This window comes from Microcebus murinus, chromosome 1 (assembly GCF_040939455.1).
Source record: "Microcebus murinus isolate Inina chromosome 1, M.murinus_Inina_mat1.0, whole genome shotgun sequence".
Taxonomy (NCBI): domain Eukaryota; kingdom Metazoa; phylum Chordata; class Mammalia; order Primates; family Cheirogaleidae; genus Microcebus; species Microcebus murinus.
The window spans coordinates 11,847,902-11,867,098 of record NC_134104.1 but is presented as its reverse complement, the minus strand read 5'-3'; the positions used below and the strand labels follow the sequence as shown (position 1 = coordinate 11,867,098).

Sequence of the window (19,197 nt, the reverse complement as noted above, 5' to 3'; positions counted from 1 at the left end):
CTAATGGTAGAAAATTTGGTCCAAAAAACAGGATAAACATAAACAGAAAAAAATTCCCCCAAATTCCCAATCATTCTAGGATACCCAGTTACTATCTTGGTGTATTTCCTTTCAGCCCCCACATACACACACAATATTCATGTATATGTACTGACTTTTTTTGGCCTGAGATTATATTTATATGTGATTTTGTGCCTGCTTTTACTTACAGAGCATGAGCTTTTCCCACATCAATAAAAATTCATTTAGAACATCATTTTGGAGGGCTAAATGCCATTCTATCCTACGAGTGAATGATAACTTATTTAACCAGTCCCCTGGGGTTTACAATCAGGTTGTTTCCAAACCCAGCCTATTCTCCATATTGCCATGATTAGCATCCTTATGCACAGTCTTCACTGCAGCTGACTTATGGACTTGGCACGGATTCTTATAAAAAGGAATTGTGGCACCAAAGTACTCAGCTCCACCCAAACCTATCCTTCCCTCCTGACTCTCTGAGGATGAGGCCCAAGTGTATATATTTCAAATACATTCCCCAGGTGGTTCCCAGGAAACCCTCCCTGCCCCAGTTCAGAACAACTGTATGTCAGGGTCCATGAACATATTTAAGACCTGTGACATATACTGCCAGAAACGCTATCTTCCAAGCAGGCTGTAACAGTTCCTCCAGGAAAGTATCTGATTCAAAGCTACTTTGCTAGCACTGAATATTACTGTTTTCAAAAGTCAATGCTATATTGGTAGATGAAAAAACCTGTATGTCACTATTTGCATTATTTTAAGGTTTCTCAAGCTCGGCTCTATTGATAACTGCGGTGGGGACTGTCCTGTACATGGTAGGATGTTTAGCAGAACCCACCAGACGCCAGTTGCACCTCCCCAGCTGTGTCAACCAATCAAAAATGTCTTCAGACACTGCCAAATGTCCCACGGAGAGTAAAATCACCCCCAGTTAAGAATCACTGTTTTAAATACTATGAAAATAAAGCCTTTTCATGTTTATTAGCCATTTTTATCTGAGCTTTTCACAACTTTTCAGATTGAAAGGGTCAGAGTGGGGGTGCTTCTGTATTAAATGATGCTTTTGTATGGTGCTCGCAAAAGGCAGAATATGGAACAGGCCACAAAATAATATTCTGCTAGATGTGTAAATTATTATTTGTAATTTACAGCTCTCAGTTATTATACTGGGTTACTGTGAAATGCTCATCAACAGCTTTTCTGCAATTCAGTAGAACAGCAGCCTTGCCTGAACATCAGGGGCTGCTCCAGTTACACTTAACCTTCTAGTCCAGGATTTGCTCATCACCAACAACAAGTTTTGGCTTCAGAAACAGTTCTCCACCCAACCTCTGTAACAGGGGTCCTCAAACTTTTTAAAAAGGGGGCCAGTTCACTGTCCCTCAGACTGTTGGAGAGTGCACACTATGGGCCCAGGACAAGTCGGCTGCTGAGCAGGACAGACAGCGGTGGCAAAAACACCTGGAGGGCTGGATAAATGTGCTAGGTGGCCCCCATGTGGCCCGTGGGCCATAGTTTGAGGACGCCTGCTCTATAACAATCTACATAACATGGTGTAGCTGTAGTGTCAGGCAAAGCACTAGAGAGCATTTCTTCATTCACAAGGAGAAAGTAGACAACAGAAACAGTGATCACCAACACATACCTTTGTTTTCAGTGTGGATAACAAAATATTGATAGTAGAAATCCTATCTTCCTTTATGCCTGAGCTAAAAATGCAAGGAATAAATTCTGAAAGTAAAAGTTTCAAAGCATTAAAATTCAAAAGTATTTGAAAATGAGAACAGAGGAGTGAATATTACTATGTAAATTGTACAAAAAACAACTCCATTCACCTTTTTTTTAAGTTTTGTCTTTTTTAACTAAACAAATTCACAGTAGGAACGGCCACCTTCTGTGACATAAGAAATCAAGAGTACCTAAAGGTGAACCAATGACAGAACTTGTAAAGCGGTTCAGTAGTTCTTAGTTCCATTTTACTTTCCTTTTCTCACATTAAGTAAAATTAACATAATACTGTTTGTAAGAGAATGTACAGTATAATAAACTAATAAAATTTCTTGCTTAGACTTGCTCAGAGGTATGTTTAAAGTGATGGTCATCATTTTACTGGTTGATGGTAGAATTTGGGGTGATCTTGTTTGTTTGCTTACTTTTTGCTTTCTCTTCATACTTTCTGATCCCCAGGGAAACAGCCACCAGAGCTTGACACTGGGCCATCACTAATGCACTGGTGACAGTGAGCAGAAACACCAAAGCAATTATAATTTTACTTGCTCCATATGTGCTCATGCGCACATATAACTTCTACAAAAGCCAATTCCTTATTTTTAAACAAAGAAAAATCAGAAAATGCCAGACAAAAGGATAAAACTAAAAATCAGTAATAACCCCACTACCCAGAAGTTAACACTGAGTTAACTGTTAGCCTTCTTATGTATCCCTACTGTCCTACTAAACTTTTAGTAACTGATTTTACACCTGATCGTATATCACTTAAAAAACTGCTACTGTCATTAAGTACAATCCTAGATCATCTTTAACAGCTATATTCTACCTTGTGACTAGTTTGCTCAGCCAGTCCCTTCCTGGTAGATAGTTAGAAGTCCAATTTTCAGCTACCATGGAAAAAATATTCCCTAACAAAACCTCTACTCACATCCTCAATTATTTCCTTAAGATAAATGAACAGATGTGAAATTGCTAGATCAAGCATCTTAAAAGGTGTTTTTTTTTTCTTTTTTCCCTTTTTCCACTGTGTGACCCACTTCAGTGCCAGCAGCCTATGGGCAGAGGCCAGGCAATGGTTCGGGGCCAGTTTGCTCTAGCATGGGGCACTATGAGAGACCCAGGGGGTATAGGCCTCTCAGAAATCCAAACCCATGCACAAGCATCTTAAATGTTTTGATGCATATAGCCAAACTTCCTATAAGAAACATACTGCAGTACATTCCCGCCCTCTTCAACAGGGTAAATGGTTGGTACCCATTGTCCTTAAATAAGGCTAGATGGCTGAGATGACCCGGGAGAATTTTAAAGAAACTGCTAGCCCTGGCAGCAGCAAGACATCCTGAATCTAGTTCCCGGTAATAGGCCAGAAAAAAAAAAAATTTTGTCTGCTGCATCATGCAAAGAGAATGCATTTCTGTTCCCATGTTGCTCTACCACAGCAGTGATGGAGCACCTCACAACTCCAACCAAGCCGACACCACCCTTAAAATGGCCACAGCAGTCACATCCTAGAGAGGGCTCAGGTTTCCCAAAACCTGGCAGAGGTGGGAAAAAGGCTGGAGACACGACCACCCTGACTACAGCACCCTGCTACTCCTCCTCCAACAATTCCCAGAGTTCTGGCCAGGACAGGGGACCAGTCCTCATCTCCAGACTGCATGATTCCAGGTAATCTTACTGAGCAACTGCCATGTGCCAAGCTAGGTGCCGCCATTGACTATCTCACTGAATCTCTTCATAAAATGTAAGCGGCCCTAACATATTAAATGATGCCATGCCTCACTCTGGGGGGACAGCCACAGAAGGTAGTCAGGCTGGAATTTCCTGAAGGCCTCTGACTGATGTTCTGGCAACACGGCACAGAACTGCCAAAGTAATTAAACTTTATTTAAAATGCAATTCCTAAGGAAAGCCAGGTAGCCAGGGCTATGAATCTGTGCATGTTCTAGAGCCATGAAGCCTCCTTTGTTTGCCCAAACTTGCTGCTCTGAGGTGTGCGTTTATGCTTTGTTACGACAGTACTATAGATGGCATAACAGGAACACTGCTGTTCATCCTGACAGCGATTATCAAAACAGCATTGACAAACGCTTTGCCGCCCCCCCAACACACACACACCCTCAGTCCAGTGTTCACAGCAGCTGCAATGGCTGCAAACTTTTTTCTAACCTGGAGAAAACGGTTTGCAGGATTTTTTTAAAAACAGTCGCAAATGAGTTTTCGTAAGAAACAAAGGGGAACACCTACCTTTCACTTCCAACACTTGCACTATAGTGCTGTCATCACCAGCAATTAAAAAGGAGAGGGCAAACTGAATGTAGGCCAGCCGAACATCGTGCACTCCCTGGAGGACAGAGGCGACCGCATGTCACATGCACATTCCACACAGAGTCAAAGGAAACATGAACGCAGTGGGCCTGCATGCACTTTCATGTCAACATCACCAGGCCCCAATTCTGGTCCCCAGTCATCAGGGGATGCAAGTCTGAAACCAATGCTCACTCTTTACAGAAAGCAAAGGGTTTTTCTTTGCTCTTCCCCCTCAATCTTTTCTACTTTACCTTCTCTTTCAAGCCCTATTCTTGATACAAAAGTATGGGTAAGAAATAGTTGCGTCCCCTTCCCCAACTGTAATACATAAATGTCTTTAGTTGACGGACCACTTTGGCATAGAGCAAGATTCTCAGCCTGCCTGTATCCATCTCTTCTTGTTTGATGAAGAAAATAATCCACAGCAATTCTGAAAATCCAGAAAGACTGGTGCTGCTTTTGATAAGACACCAATGTGGCATGTCTGGTTTTTATTAGATATTGTGAATAAGTTCTTAGTTCATACCAGAAACCAAAGCATAGATGTTACGAACCCTGCGTGGCCTTCCCAGGGCTGTAGTCCGTACTGTCCCATGTGCATCAGGTGTGACCCAGGGCAGCGGGCACACTCAGTGAGGGCCCAAGGCCACACAGCAGCCAACACTTCCGGGGAAGTCATTAGGGTCACTTGATCAGTTTCCCCTCCCAGTATGGTTACATCAAAGCTGTGTTTCATTATCTCTTGTTTTACATCTAAGGAACCCAAGGCTGTGGTCATTGCAGGTCTCTCATCAGCTGTTCTAGAACCAGCACAAGTATTCAGATTCTCCACTGCTTAAACTAGAAACTTTTTCCTGCTTCAGTTATTCCAAAGGCCCCTTAATGCACTGCCAAGAAATATGTCAATATCACAACAAATTATTGCCCTGAATGCCTGGAAAGATTAAGGAGTATTCTTTGTCTTCCAGATAGTTCCAGCCCACTTAGCAGTAGAGGTGGTGCCAGAAGTCACAGTGATGACGATGACAGTAGTGATGTTTACTGAGCACTACTATGTGCCAAGCACCATGCAAAATGCTGCACATCTATTATCTCACTTACTCCTCATAACAACCTGAGGTAGAGATGCTTACACCACACCCATTTTACAGATAAGAAAACTGAGCCTTTAAAAACTCACTCAAGGACACACAGCTACCAAGTAAGTAAGTACCAGAGTCGGGGTAATAAATTGTACAAACATACTGCTTTACACTGACTAGAGAAATTCTTTCTTCTTCTGACAGTTCCTACAGCATTTTCATTTCACTTTTTCTCAGGGTGCAGGGAGCATACTTAGCACCAGGTAGGTCTCTGGGCACATACCTAATTAATTCCATCTTGTTTTGTTGGGTATATATATGCTTCTTCTGGAGAAAAGGAAGGATATCCAACCCATGCTTTCTAACGGACCATGGCCTTGCACATTCATATTTAACGAGTCTATCTCTATTCATGTTACATAGCATTTCAGCAAGACCTTATCAGACCAATGTGGGTTTATTCCAAATACATTGAGAGCCCTAAACTATTATCTCTATTCTGGGGGACCTATCCACATGCCTCTTCACAACAAGGAATTGGGGTGCGATGATAACCAGTATTGGGAATGAACTACATACACTTCCTTAGAGTGCCAGCAACATTCCAATGCCTTCAATGACCAACTCAATGTTTATAAAACACCCATTGTACTCAAGATGCCGTCATCTCAGGCTAAAAGAGGTGGCAAAGATAACTAAGACACTGTCCCTGTCATCAGGAAGATTAAAGTGACCATTGATCCCAAACCATCTAGATGCTTCGTCATTCAATAAACATGTCACCTAATTCAAGCAGTTAATTTGGTATCTTGGTCTACATATGCCTTGTGTTTCAAATGAATGTTGGTAAAATGCTAAAACTTGCCAAGCAAAATTTAATTAGGTTTTATCCTTTGCATGCTAGTAGAAAGGTTCCACTTCTTTTTTGGGGGGATGGGGGAGTGAGGGTTATTGCTGAAGTAACAATATTGGGAGTCAGGGCCTCGGAATGCTGGTCCCAGTTTTTCTGCCATTCTAGATCTTTCTATCCTGCTTGTACCAAGCAGAATTGGACTGGATCCTCTCATGGGTCCCTTTATCAATGAATTGCTAAAGCAAAAGGGACTTAGTTATCACCTTCTGGCTCTCACCTTGTATATCCCAGATAACCCCAAATTTCAGTTTCCTAACACTGTGGAGGAACTAGGTGAGACCCCCAGAACACAGCACCTGCCTGCTCCAGGCTCACCACTGCCGTGGCTCCTGCTCAGCTCCAGGCCTCCACCCTCCACCTCCAGCACGCTCCATCAAAGACAGCCGTCTCCCCCTGCAAGAGGACCACACGCCTGCTCCTCATTCCTACCCTGTGACCTCACAGGGTTATTATCCCAGGAAGAAAACGTCCTGAACCCTTTAGGGCTCGTTCTACAAAACACTGTCTAAAATAGACCAAAACATATTTGGTAAAACTGCTCTTTGGCACAGGATTTTAACAATGCTTTCTTTGGCTGGATGAATATATCCTCTTTCTTCATGAGGCTTTAATAATTCCCTCCAAAATGCTAAAATGCACTCATTGAAAAAAAAAAAAAAGCAGAGGGTAGGGTGGGGCAGAAAAACTCAAAAGATTCAAAGAGAGTTAATTAACCAAATGCAACATGTGGACTTTGTCTGGTCTGAACCACAAAGTGCAAAAACATTTTTGAGATAGGAAAAACCTAAGACCAAACTAAGTAACGGATGGTACTGTGAAATTATTAATGGTGTTAGGTGCAATCATGGTACTGTGATTTTTTTTTTATCTTCAAAAGGTCTTTTTCTGTTAGAGTACCTGGTGAAATATTTATGAGGACTCATGATTCACATCTGGGACTTGCCATAATAGACACCCCCCCCCCAACAAACTGACAAGGTTGGGGGACAGAGGCTGATGCTGGATGGCAGGTCCGTGGGGGGCCTCGTGCTGCACTCTGTATTTTTGAATGTCCCTGACATCTCCTATATTAAAAAAAAACTTAATGTCAAGACTCCATTTCCTACAATATATAAAGTATTTAAGATAATTAATATAGAAGATTATACAAAAGAAAGTAAAAACACTTTCTACTTGACAGTAACTCCCATCTTGCAGATCCTAGAGAGGTCAAAGAATCTGCACGGATACCTGAGATAAAAGAGCTTGTGCACAGGGCCAGTGTTCAGGAAGGGAAGCCTTAGGTGGGCTCTCCTGTGGTGTCTGGGCTTGGTGGGTGGCCTGGGTACTTAAGCCTATCTTACTTAGAAGGCTGGGAGGGCTGACATTGAGAGAGAGAGAGAGAGGGGTGGGAAGGGGAGGGTATTTGATGCAATTACTGCCAGGCTTCCTGCCAGGTAAGACCAAAGAGCCATGGTATTTGCCCCAGTGTGCAAACAGCACACACATTCTTTTTATGAGAAATGCACTTAAATGTCAGCAGCCATTACTCACTGAATGGAATCTGTTGACATCTTAATAACACATAGTATCTAAGAGACACTAAGACCTGGAATTTTCTTCTTCGGAGAATACCTTATTCGTAATTCCAGCAAAACCTCAACACCAGGCCAATCTCACAGAGCCATAACAGTTACTTGGTGCTATTATTAACCCTCCCGTCTATTTCTTGGCAATGTAAAAACTCTTAATTCCCAGGAATACTGAGAGAACAAGGCAGCATATGGTTCCAGAGAAGCAAATCATTCTAATGAGGGCTGGTAACTGTCTACCTATTCTTTATGCTCACGACAGAGGGTGACTGTCACCGGGACTGGTGATAGCACCAAGTGCCAGCAGAGAAGCCTATTTGGCAAGAGGGAAGAGGCCTTTGACAACCTGTAGCTAGCGCACTCATCTCTCAAGCTGATGAGTCCTCAAACTGTGCTTTCCCCCCAAGAATCTTTCCAAACCCAAGTGAAACCTCCAGAACCATCACAGAATCTTTCTTTCACATCTCTCCTGAAAAACCACCCATCCACATTCTCTTTGGCACAATCCAGCCCCTACCCATTACAAGATTACAATCAGGAGGCACAAGTCGCTTATTAAATAATGAGCCATAAAAGTCCTCTTTGAGGACGTTACTGGCTTAGAATTCCAAGGGTTCTTTTTCAAAGTGGACAGAAAGAGAAAACAGAGGACTGGGACCCACTATAAGCTTCATGGCCAGGAGGCATGTGGAAGTTACTTCGCTTACTCAGCAGAAAAGACACTCACAAGCTAAGTCATCCTCACAGCCAGGAAGGCACCATACCACTGACCCCCCCCAACACACACACACCAGAAACTTCCTCAGATGTCCCCATTGTTCAAGCTCTGCTGGGCGACTGGCCTCATCGCCAGGCAGGATTGAGGCCTGCCCTCCTCACAGACAGATGCTGTGGCTGCCATGGCATGCCCCTCTCCACAGAGGCTTCATTTGTCTGTGTGGGAATCGGGGGCAGGGAGACACATGGGAGGCACGAGACACTCAGGCTTCCTCACCTTTGAATCCCTCTTGGTCACCAGGGCATACAAGGTCTTTTTATTCAAATCAAAATGGCTGCAGACATCCCTGGCAGCTTCGGGACCCTGGGTCACCATGGCGGCCATCAGGTTCAGGCAGGCTCGTGCCAACCTGCACAGGGACAGGGACAATAAGGTCAGACAGTCAAGAACAGCAGAAGCACAGAGCCACTTCACCATGAAGCCAACTGCACATGTGGTTGTATAATTTGCTACCCCCAAACCAGAAAAAAGAAGATGACATGTTAAAAAAAAAAAGGGCATAACAAAAACTTCAAAAAAAGGCTAAAATTTAATACTGAGTAGGATCAAGATCCAAAGAAGACGGAAATTTCTCTTGAGTAAATCATCACGTGACTGAGACTACACCTCAGGCCCTGTGTTTGTGGCACACAGAGAAAGACTTCTTCACAGAGGCGTCTCCAAGAGAGCTCTTGGCTGCCTTTCTGTTCTGCAGTTACCCAGAATCTGTGATTTTCTGAGCATCTGCTACATACAAGGCCCTGTTCTAGGTGCTGGGAAAGTGGCATTTTATAAACAAGCAAGGTCCCTGCCTGCATGCACCTTGCATTCTAGTGGAGGGAGACAGTCAGCGGACAGTTATAGAATATTGTGTGAACAATACAGTTGTACAAATAGTTATGTGTCTCTATGGAGAAAAATAAAGCTGGCTCAAGGGATAGAAAAGGACAATGGGAATGCCATCCAACATAGGATGGCCAAAGGAAGCCCTGCTGGGTGACACTTCTGCAAAGGCCTGAGGGCAGAGAGACAGCTAAGACTATCTGAGCTGTCTCTCTGCCATCAAGGTGGAAGGAACCAGCATTGGAAAAGCATGTCTGGGGTGTTCCTGGGACAGAGAGAGGGACAACAGGTAGGAGGGGAGTCAGGGATAGCAGGGGCTGGTCCACAGAGGAAGGAGAAGCAGAGACATAGTCATGACAACCTCAGAAACAGCTCAGCGCTCCTCTGCAAGCAGAGGTAGAGATCACACTCCCTAGGGGAGAGGCAAGCAGACCAAACCCAACAGCTTAGTCCTTTGCCACCCTGTAAGCAACTCACCTGTACCCCGAGGCATACAGGGCCTCGCAGATGAGCTTCATGTGGTTGTTCATCAGCTTTTTCACAATGTTGGTTCCCACAGTATGAAAATGTGAAAGATCACTTGCTGTCCTCAACAATATGGCCTCGAAAACTTGAAATATTAATAGCATCTGCAAAGCCAGAATTGAAATGCTTAGACATCATCTCATTTCTTTCCCTCTTATGCTTCTCTTCTCTTAGCCACAGTTATTCACAGACTTAAAACCTTCAACGTGCGATTATTAGGCTTACCCAGATCCTGAGCAAAAGGTAACAAAGGTGAGGTGGGGGTGGGAGGTGGTGACAGCTTGGCAGGCTGACCTGCCAGACCCAGGCTCTGCACTTAGCCTTGCTCTCACAGTCTAGTGAGACAGAGAACAGCTTACAATTACACAAAATGAAACGAAAGGAGAAAATTTTCTTAAGGACTGGGCCTCACTGCTTTAAGGTCTACAGCATCATACCACGAACCCTGAGATTTCAACAGGTTCATAAATACCCCAAATTTTTAACCTCTTTGGAACCAAAAGACAACAAGTAATTCAGTATGTGTTCTGAGTCTATGACACAAAGTTTTTACCTGTTTTTTTGTTTAAACAAACCATATGGAAACCAAGTGTATTTTGACTAAGAATCTATCATCCTTCCTTATGGATAATAAGAAGTTAGCAGTTTCCACTAAAACATTTTCAAAAGTCATGGAGGCAAAAATGAATATCTTCCTATTACACAGGGACAAAGTAGAATTTTCTATAAAAAGTTGATAATGTCTTAGAAATTTATATCCCATTTCTCTTCATCAAGCTTAACACAAGAGTAGCATTAACTTTCTTTGTCTTCACCAAGCCAGTAAGGAACAACATACTTCACTTTCAGGTCGCTTCTCTCCACTCAGGAGCTGGAAAATTTCAGCACACTCAACAGAAATCTTTATATAACCTTCCACAACATCGTACATGTCTTCTCGTGGTAGCTTCTTGGCAGCAGATACAAATGCTTCCAGGGCTGAAATAAGAATTATGTTCAAAGATCAACAAGGTCATTCTCCTTGGAAATAATCACAGCCTGCTTTCTGTTCTGTGACCCTCCCCAACCTAAATACACAGCACAGAAGCTACTGTGAATGCTACAGACTTAACTGTTTCTCCCCATATTCATATAGTCGTAAGAGGCCCTAATCCAATACGACTGGTGTCCTTATAGGAAGAGGAAGAGATATAAGCGAGCTAATATCTGAACTCCCACAGCTCCCCCCACCAATGAGGAGCCGCCTGTGTGCCCGCTGTCCACGGAACTCTCCCTTTAGAATCTGAGCTCTAGAAAACTGCCTCTCTCTGTTTCAACACTTTGCCTCTCTTTGGTTTATACTTCAAAAGGAAAGGACTAAATATTTCCATTAAAACACTCTTAGTCATTAACAATGAGTAAAATGCAAAATACCAACAGCTTTTACAGAATTCAGTCTTCATATAAACACCAAGGTAGGGTGCTCTGCTTTTGAAAGCCCCCCCCCAGTATCCCCAAGGGACTCTTCCTCTGCCTCCTCTGGGGACACAAGTAATGGGTTCCTTCTCTCCCACACTAGCTGTCATCTTGGAATCAGATGGCAACCATGAAAGCCAAATGCTTCCTTCAACCTCTCTGCAGAGATTATAGTTTTGAGATCCTTTTGTGTTCAGACCAATCTCTATGTCCCCTTGAAGCATGAGGCCCAGAATAGGACTTGGTACTGCAGGTGAGGCCACCAGCTGGGCGGAGCAGACCAACAATACCTCTTTCTTTCCAGATAGCAACTCCGTGTCTCTGATTAGTACCCTGATGCGCACACAGTGCTACTAAGCAACATCCATCCTGGGACTCATGACCTGGACCTTACGCCAAAAACATACCAGTAAGAAAGTAAAATGGAGCCAGATGCTTAGGCATGCATCCTAGCCTGATTTACTAGCTGTGTGGTATTGAGTAAGCCACTAAGCTCTTAGCTCTGGGTACCTCTGGTAAAGTGAGAACAGGACCTACAAGACAGGGTTTGTATAAAGTATAAAAGGGCCAATTTACATGTAAAGCATCTAGCATTGCACTCAGGGCCAGGTAAAACCTCAAAAATTAAAAAGCCCCTAGTGGTCCACAGCAGCAGCCTTGGACATCTGGTCACATTCAGCCTCTGCCATCTGCCACGAGATGTTTTCAGATCCCGTTTTATGCTGCAACATTTTCTGCAGCAACCATGCTCATTCTTTCAACAGCTACCGACCCAGTAAATACTGGGTGGGCAGGCACTGCTCTGGGCACTGGGGCCAGACTCCATTGCTGCCCGCCTGAGGCGTAGTCTAGTGATGATTATAAGTAAGGCCTATGGGTGTTCTGGCAGAGGTGGCCATAGGTCACAGGGGCGCAAGCCTCACAGGCACTCCAGAGCCACTCACAATACATACTGTCTCCTCAGAAAAACACAGAATGTAAGTGACAGCAAAGCCTATTAATGCAAGAAGAGCAGTGCTAATACTTACTCTCTTTTAAAGGAATCATTTGCTAAACTCCAGCACATAACTCCCACAGTCCAGGGTGCTAGTGGGCGGGAACTGCTGTTCTATCACATTTGCCATCTCTCTGTGTGTTCATCCTCCAATTCACCATTTACTGAGCACCTACCGCATGTACCAGGCACCAGCCGTGCCTGCCACCTGCTGGTGAACAAACTGAAAATGGCCCCTACCCACATGGTGCTCACATTCTAATGGTAGAGACCAATGTACATTTCATAAACATTTATTAAGCACCTACCACAATCGCTTAAATCAACACATATTACTGTAGTAACTGCCATACAGCAAAAGTTACGGATATAATGAGAAGCTAAACTGGGAACATAATTTAGGTAGAAGGTTGGGAAGGTATTCTTTGAGGGAATAATGCCGAACATGAGAATGGTGAGAATGGTGAGAATGGCAGGGCGGGCAGGTGGGGAGATGAGACAGTGGACTGGGGGAGGTGAGTAAGGGAGTAAGTGGGGAGGGCAGCCCGAGATGAAGACAAGTCACAGGATGAAGAGATGGTAATGACTTTGGATTTCATCCTAAGGGCAGCAGGACACCACTGAACAGTGTCATGATAGAAGTGAAATGACATTTTAAAAGATCATCTGCCTGCTGCGTGTAGCACAGGCTATAGGGAAGCAAGAGTAGAAAAGAGACCAACTCTAGGTAGCTGCTGCTAGGACTGATGCTTGGACTAGAATGACGACCAAGATGAGAGGGTAGCAGAGAGGCTCCAGAAATACTCAGGAGGAGAACCGCCAAGGCCAGGGGATGGACTAAGGCAGAAGGAGGTTTCTGGAAGGAACATCCAGGTGATTGGAATTATCACACACAGGTTTCCAGTGGGAAACTCCAAAGCCATGTTTAGATAGGGAGATCAAGGGTTTTAACCTCTGGTATACTCATATTTACAATACAGCCTTTTCTCTATCACCAGAGAAGTCATGGGCAAAAACTTCCAAAGGCACTGGCTTGGAGCAGAATCTTCTTGATCTGGGAACCTCCCTGAAGCTGACATTGATCCACTCCTAAGCAGCCTCTGGGTCTCCACCAGTCTAACCCTGCAGCTCTCATTCGTCTACTACATGAAGGCAGCATAATCAGTAACCTTCCCTCATGCCCTAAAGACAAAATCCCCTAACTCAATTCCACTTCCCTGATCTTTCAGTGATCCTATCACAGGAAGTTATAAGAACATATCAAAAGGGAGAGAAACCAAGATAGAGATCAGATTCAAACACAAATCCAACACAACCTCACATGAGGGATTCACACTTTCACCCACTGACTTCAGCTTTGCCCCATCTTTCAACTACTTCACCTACAGCCATCACCTGTCAACCCAGGTTTCCTTCTGACACCTGTTCAAATGATGTAGCACCTGAATGTCACAGTGCTCTCTGTGCAAGACCATGAAATATGGATACTACATCTTTTCAGTAATTAAACATACTCTCTCTTCTGCCAGGAAGGCTCTTGTCCCTGTCCCACCCTTTTGAAAAGCCACCTTCTCAGGGTAGCCTTCTTTGATCTCTCATGTTAGATCCAAGGCCTGTTAGGCACCCTCAGACACCATGTACCACTCCTTTGGAGGACTTTTGTTTGAAACTGTATGCATGTGATTTTATTGGTTAATATCTGCCTTCCCCACTTGACTGTCTATGAGCAACCACAATGGCAAGGCCAATGTCAGATTTTTATTCACCATTTTATCTGTACCCTAGCAAATAAAAGCCCCTAGTACCTACTGAACGAATACTGAAATGTATAAATTCTGTGCCAAAGTAGGTATCATCTTCCTAACACTGACTAGCAGGTTCAGGTATCAAAAGTTTAAAAACAAAATCTGTAGAAAAATTGGAAACTGAAGATACTCTGGCCATTAATTTATTCCTGGAACCTGGGAGAAACACTTTCACTTTTATTTTAGCACAATGTTTCCACATGGCAACATATTCAACTGTGTTTTTCCCAAATTGGATTACAAGTAGTTGTGAAGGGGGGGGGGGTTGTCACACTTTATAAAAAGTGAAATTCAATGACAGAATCTGCTTCATCTCAGTCACTGGTCCCATCTTGGTCAACTGACAAGTAGTTGTGGTGGCTTCTGGTAGCTTGTTACATGCTATTGAAAATGGTGCTGACAGCCCAAGGAGTAGCAAACGGTCCCACTGAACTGCCCTGAGCTGACTCAATAAGAACTCAACAAACCTTTGTTGTGTGAATGAGTGCGACGCTTCATTTACTTGCCTGACAACTGCAATAAGGTTTCAGAGCTTGCTGAGGGATGCTGCCTGCACAAGGGAAATGCCGAGCCCTGTAAAACTGTCACAACCAAGCATGTCGGGGCCCTCCTGCTGTCGCTGACAGCTCAGGGCAAGGAAGCGCAGCACGCAGCCCTGCAGCTGCCCCGGAAGGTCCGGGGCCCTGGACGCTAGTCACCAGGGCCCCAGTTTACTGCAAAATGGGAGGCTTGGCACTGACCCTAGGTGACCCAAAAGCTGCAAAAAAGAGAGGTTGTGCTGGCACACAGGCGGCCCCGCCGAGACCCAGGCCGGGAGGCCACCTCGCAAGCGGTGCTCCCTGCCTTGGCCTGCCGCCCCGCACTCACCTGGCGCGGTGTCCTGCGGGTCCCTCAGCTGAGCCTTGAACCGCACGCCCGTGAGCTCTTCCTTGCCGGCCCGCTTGGCTGCGCCCGCGGAGGAAGCCTGGCCGCCCCGGGCCTTCCTCTTGGGGACCCCCATGGCCGAGAGGGCCGGGGCGCGACGGAAATCACACACCCGCGGGAAACTGGCAAAAAAAAAGGCACACAGACAGCAGACACGCGACTCCGCTTCAGATGCGGGCCAGGAAGAAGCGTGGATTGGCGGAAGAGGCGGGGCCTTGAGAGCTGAGGCCGGCGGAAGGGGCGGACCAAGGGGGCGGGACAGGCGGAAGGGGCGGGGCCTATGAAAGGGGTAGGTTAGGGGACGCCCGCTACACTCCAGCCGGAATGTCACGGCTTGGGGCTCACCGGGGCGCGCCTCCTGCCCCTGGCGGCGCTCTCGGGGGTGCTTGGCAGGAAAAATTCCCAGACCCTTCACCACCCCCGCCCCTTAGCTTATGTCACAACCCCAATCAGACCGGCTTGTCTCGTGGGATGTCGTCCCAGATTGTCCAGCCATGCTTCCCCTAAATGATGGGTGGGAATACTTGCACCGTGTGCCCTGCAAGGTGGGAGGAGAGGGTCAAATGAAGTAACGTCTGTGAAAACCCTTCCTGGACAGCGTAGGGCCTCCACATCTAAGTTGCTGTCACTGAAATGGTGACAGCAAAGCCAGCCCTACCCAATCCTTGGCGCTGTTATGAACAGCAAATGATGCAAAGTATGAAAAACTGCTTCGACAGGGGGAAAAAAAATACAGTGTGGTTTTGTAATTTGTTATTGATGGACTTGTGAGTCGCATTAAATGATTTGAAATAAAATGGAGATGAAAATGAATACAGGCTGGTTCATTTTTTCAATACAGCTTCAATCAATACTTGGGTATGTGTTCAAATAAATCATGAACCAGCTCATTAGACAGCTGATTTGGTGATTCCTGGAATTCTCCTTCATGTTGTTATCTAGTGTGAGGAAATACCATCATGTTTTCTGTAAGCAGGTGCATTTTGAGCATCTGAGGACATGGTCTTTTGTGGCCTATTGGGGTTTTCAGAGTTTCTGGTGGGAAAAGCACATTGTGTTCACTCTGAGTCTCTGGCCTGGCAAGAGGATTGTGCCTGTGGAAATGCCTTTGATATAGGGAGTTCAGACAGGAGTTGCCCCAGCAGATTCAAGCTGATTTGGAGATATTAGAAGAAGGGGATATGCTCAAAATTCAGGCTGTAAAGGGCAATGCTCTTATTAGTAAAGACAGACTTAATTTTGACTAATTATCCACACTGGTCCTCTTTGGTTAACTACCAACCACCAACTTTGTTTTCTGCTGTGGTGGGTCCAACCAAAGAGGCAGCAGAGAGAGTTAGGAAACAGTCAAAAACCCTGAGTTCAGTTTCTGTTTGTGTGACTTTGGGCAAATTACCATCTCCCTGGACTGGTTTGCTTTACAAAGGTTTAGAGAAGGCCAGGAACTAGCCAAGACCACCCAGCTAATAACTGGTAGAGTCAGGATTCATCCAGTGTATTCTAGCCCCAAATTAAAGCAACAGATGTTGGCATTGCCCATCCCAGCCTTAGCCAGAGGCATACCTGATGGCAAGTATAGCTCAAAGTGCAAATAGATGCTACAGACTAACTTAACCCAATGCCATGAATCACTGATGCCAGGTCACTAGCTCCTAATTCAGATGCCACGCTCACCAACCAATCTCTGGATAGTGACTAGGCTTTCCATGTCAAAAGTCTACATTATTTGCCTCTAGGAGCATTGTGGTCTGTTCAAAACTGAGCATCACTGTTCCTGGGACAGTCTAAGCTGAAATCCACCTCAGGGCTTTTGCACTTGGTCCTTCCCTTTGAAACTCTTTGCCCAGAACTGAAGTGGCTCAGACTCTCACTTCATGTGAGCTCTTCCTGTCCATTCCTCACTCTCTGTCTTCTTATCTTCCTCTATTTTCCTTTATTGCACTTATCACCTACTAGTGATGTTAGATATTCATTTGTCAAACTCCTCTATTAAAATGCACACTAGATAATAGCACAAAACAAAGTCCAATGCTACGTTCCCACTAACTAGAACACACATCATAAGTTATATCATAGGGCTCAATAAATATTTATTGAATAAATAAATGCCTATATATATGAATATAAATAAATCCTGGTCTTGAACTTGGTTAATATTGGTCTATCCTAAAAAGTTCACTCTTGGAATGCTGTCAAAAGTCCTCTGGATTCAGGTGTTTGGGTATACGAGCTTGTGAACCAGCCTCTGGACTATAGTGAATTAGCCATGGAAAGCATCCAACCTCTAAAAGCCAACCAGTTCATCACCAGTGGCCACATTTCTTATTCACACCTGTTAAATGTACGTGTTTATTTACTACCCATTTTAATCTTACAAGGTTAAATCCAAGTTCTGGAAAGGGACAAAAAGAAGCTCAATCAGAACCCACATCTAATTCATATTAAAGTATGTTTATCATAGGCTTTCAGAATGTGAGAAGTATACATTATTGTACACAAAAAGAAGTTATTTGATGGTTTAACCTGCATTATTTCATCTAGATAAAAGCTCATTAATGCAATCACATTCCAAAGAGGAGAGGTATGGAATTCCTTTCTCTCTTCTGATACAAGTTTTAATGCCTTTATCAATGAGTGTTTTAGTGTGTCATTTACTGAGATCAAGACAGTTCTGTTATCTGCTTGTTTAGCAAGAAGAATAAAGCATTATTTCAAAGACAGTCACTGTGAACCCCAGTGAAGGACATAGTTTTCATGCGCTAGAAAAGAGAAGTCTGTGGCTTCCCTTCAGCTCAAGTCAACAAAACAACAATATCCGCCAATATCTGCTCTGTACACTGCATTATACAATCAGCCACAGTAAACTCAAAAAGTGTAACAGAGAATACCTACCCTCAAGGGACTTGGGATAATATTGGGAAAATGACACACACAATAAATGCCATGGCAACAAAGAATTTAACCAAGACTCCAAGATAATATGAGATGTTACAAGTCCATGTGATAATTAAATGAATTATTTGGGCGATAATAGCATTGCCTTAGTAGAATCCAGTTACATTGCCGTGGGCTTCTTACTGAAATAATAGTAAAGTGGATGAAGAAAAACAGAAGCATGAGCTTGTCTTTTTTTTCCTTCTCTGAGGCAAAACAAAGAAGTATGTGAAATAAACTTGTCCAATATGAAATAAAATAGCCATAAATGTGAAGCCAATCTTCATAAGAATCATGACACAGATGAAATGTGTCTTCTTAAACCTCCCCAAATCCACTCTCTGCTCACTCACACCCCCCCCACACACATACATAGCACTTGCTCATTGTCCCTACCATGTGGAAGCCCCTATTGCTGTAACTTTCTTGGAATGAATCTCCCTGGAAAATGCCTGCCCTAGAATTATTCCTTTCCCGCCTCCCTCCCTGTGCTAACCTCCCCTTCTTTCCCCCTTTCCTCCATAACCTGTTCCTTAAAAAAGTGCTTTCAGGCTGGGCACAGTGGCTCACGCCTATAATCCTAGCACTCTGGGAGGCCGAGGTGGGCGGATCGATCAAGGTCAGGAATTCAAAACCAGCCTAAGCAAGAGCAAGGCCCCGTCTCTACTATCTAAATAGAAAGAAATCAATTGGCCAACCAATATATATAGAAAAAATTAGCCGGGCATGGTGGCGCATGCCGGTAGTCCCAGCTACTTGGGAGGCTGAGGCAGGAGGATCGCTTGAGCCCAGGAGTTTGAGGTTGCTGTGAGCTAGGCTGACACCATGGCACTCACTCTAGCCTGGGCAACAGAGTGAGACTCTGTCTCAAAAAAAAAAAAAAAAAAAAAAAAAAGTGCTTTCAGCCAGACATGAGAAAATGAAGAAATTTGACAAATTCACCCTAAGGTATTGAAACATAGCAATTTGCAGCCTACTCATGAACATTTTTACACTTTAAAAGAGGACATTTGGAGATCACAACTTCCAAAATGAATTTCTAGTAGCTGTGTTCTAGTCACTGTGGCACTGAATGTGGCAGTGAGGAGGCAGGTCACTGGTCAAGGGAGAAGAAGAACTTCTGAACTTTGTGCATAAATCTGCCTGTGAATTCCAGCCATAATTCCATATATTATATTTTGTAATTTTGGGACATGACTCAATTTTTAAAAACATGCTTTCTTTTTTTTTTTTTTTTTTTTGAGACAGAGTCTTGCTTTGTTGCCCAGGCTAGAGTGAGTGCCGTGGCGTCAGCCTCGCTCACAGCAACCTCAAACTCCTGGCTCAAGC

At 44.2% G+C, this 19,197-nt stretch overlaps 1 protein-coding gene and 1 non-coding gene across 2 annotated transcripts in view; both read right to left on the bottom strand.

Annotated features, from left to right (window-relative positions):
- Window positions 1-15,129, bottom strand: part of URB1 (URB1 ribosome biogenesis factor) — a 71,106-nt gene extending 55,977 nt beyond the window's left edge. Inside the window, exons 1-6 of the mRNA XM_020284712.2 lie at window positions 14,878-15,129; window positions 10,595-10,734; window positions 9,709-9,860; window positions 8,626-8,758; window positions 4,003-4,099; window positions 1,670-1,755 (exon numbers count right to left, since the gene is read on the bottom strand). Of these exons, the coding sequence (XP_020140301.2) occupies window positions 1,670-1,755; window positions 4,003-4,099; window positions 8,626-8,758; window positions 9,709-9,860; window positions 10,595-10,734; window positions 14,878-15,010 (741 nt within the window). The 5' untranslated portion in view covers window positions 15,011-15,129. The remainder of the gene's footprint in view (window positions 1-1,669; window positions 1,756-4,002; window positions 4,100-8,625; window positions 8,759-9,708; window positions 9,861-10,594; window positions 10,735-14,877) is intronic.
- On the bottom strand, window positions 2,778-2,910 carry LOC142875438 (small nucleolar RNA SNORA42/SNORA80 family). The gene has a single exon (XR_012922791.1). It is a non-coding gene; the product is annotated as a small nucleolar RNA SNORA42/SNORA80 family (small nucleolar RNA).
- Window positions 15,130-19,197: the final 4,068 nt, after the last annotated feature.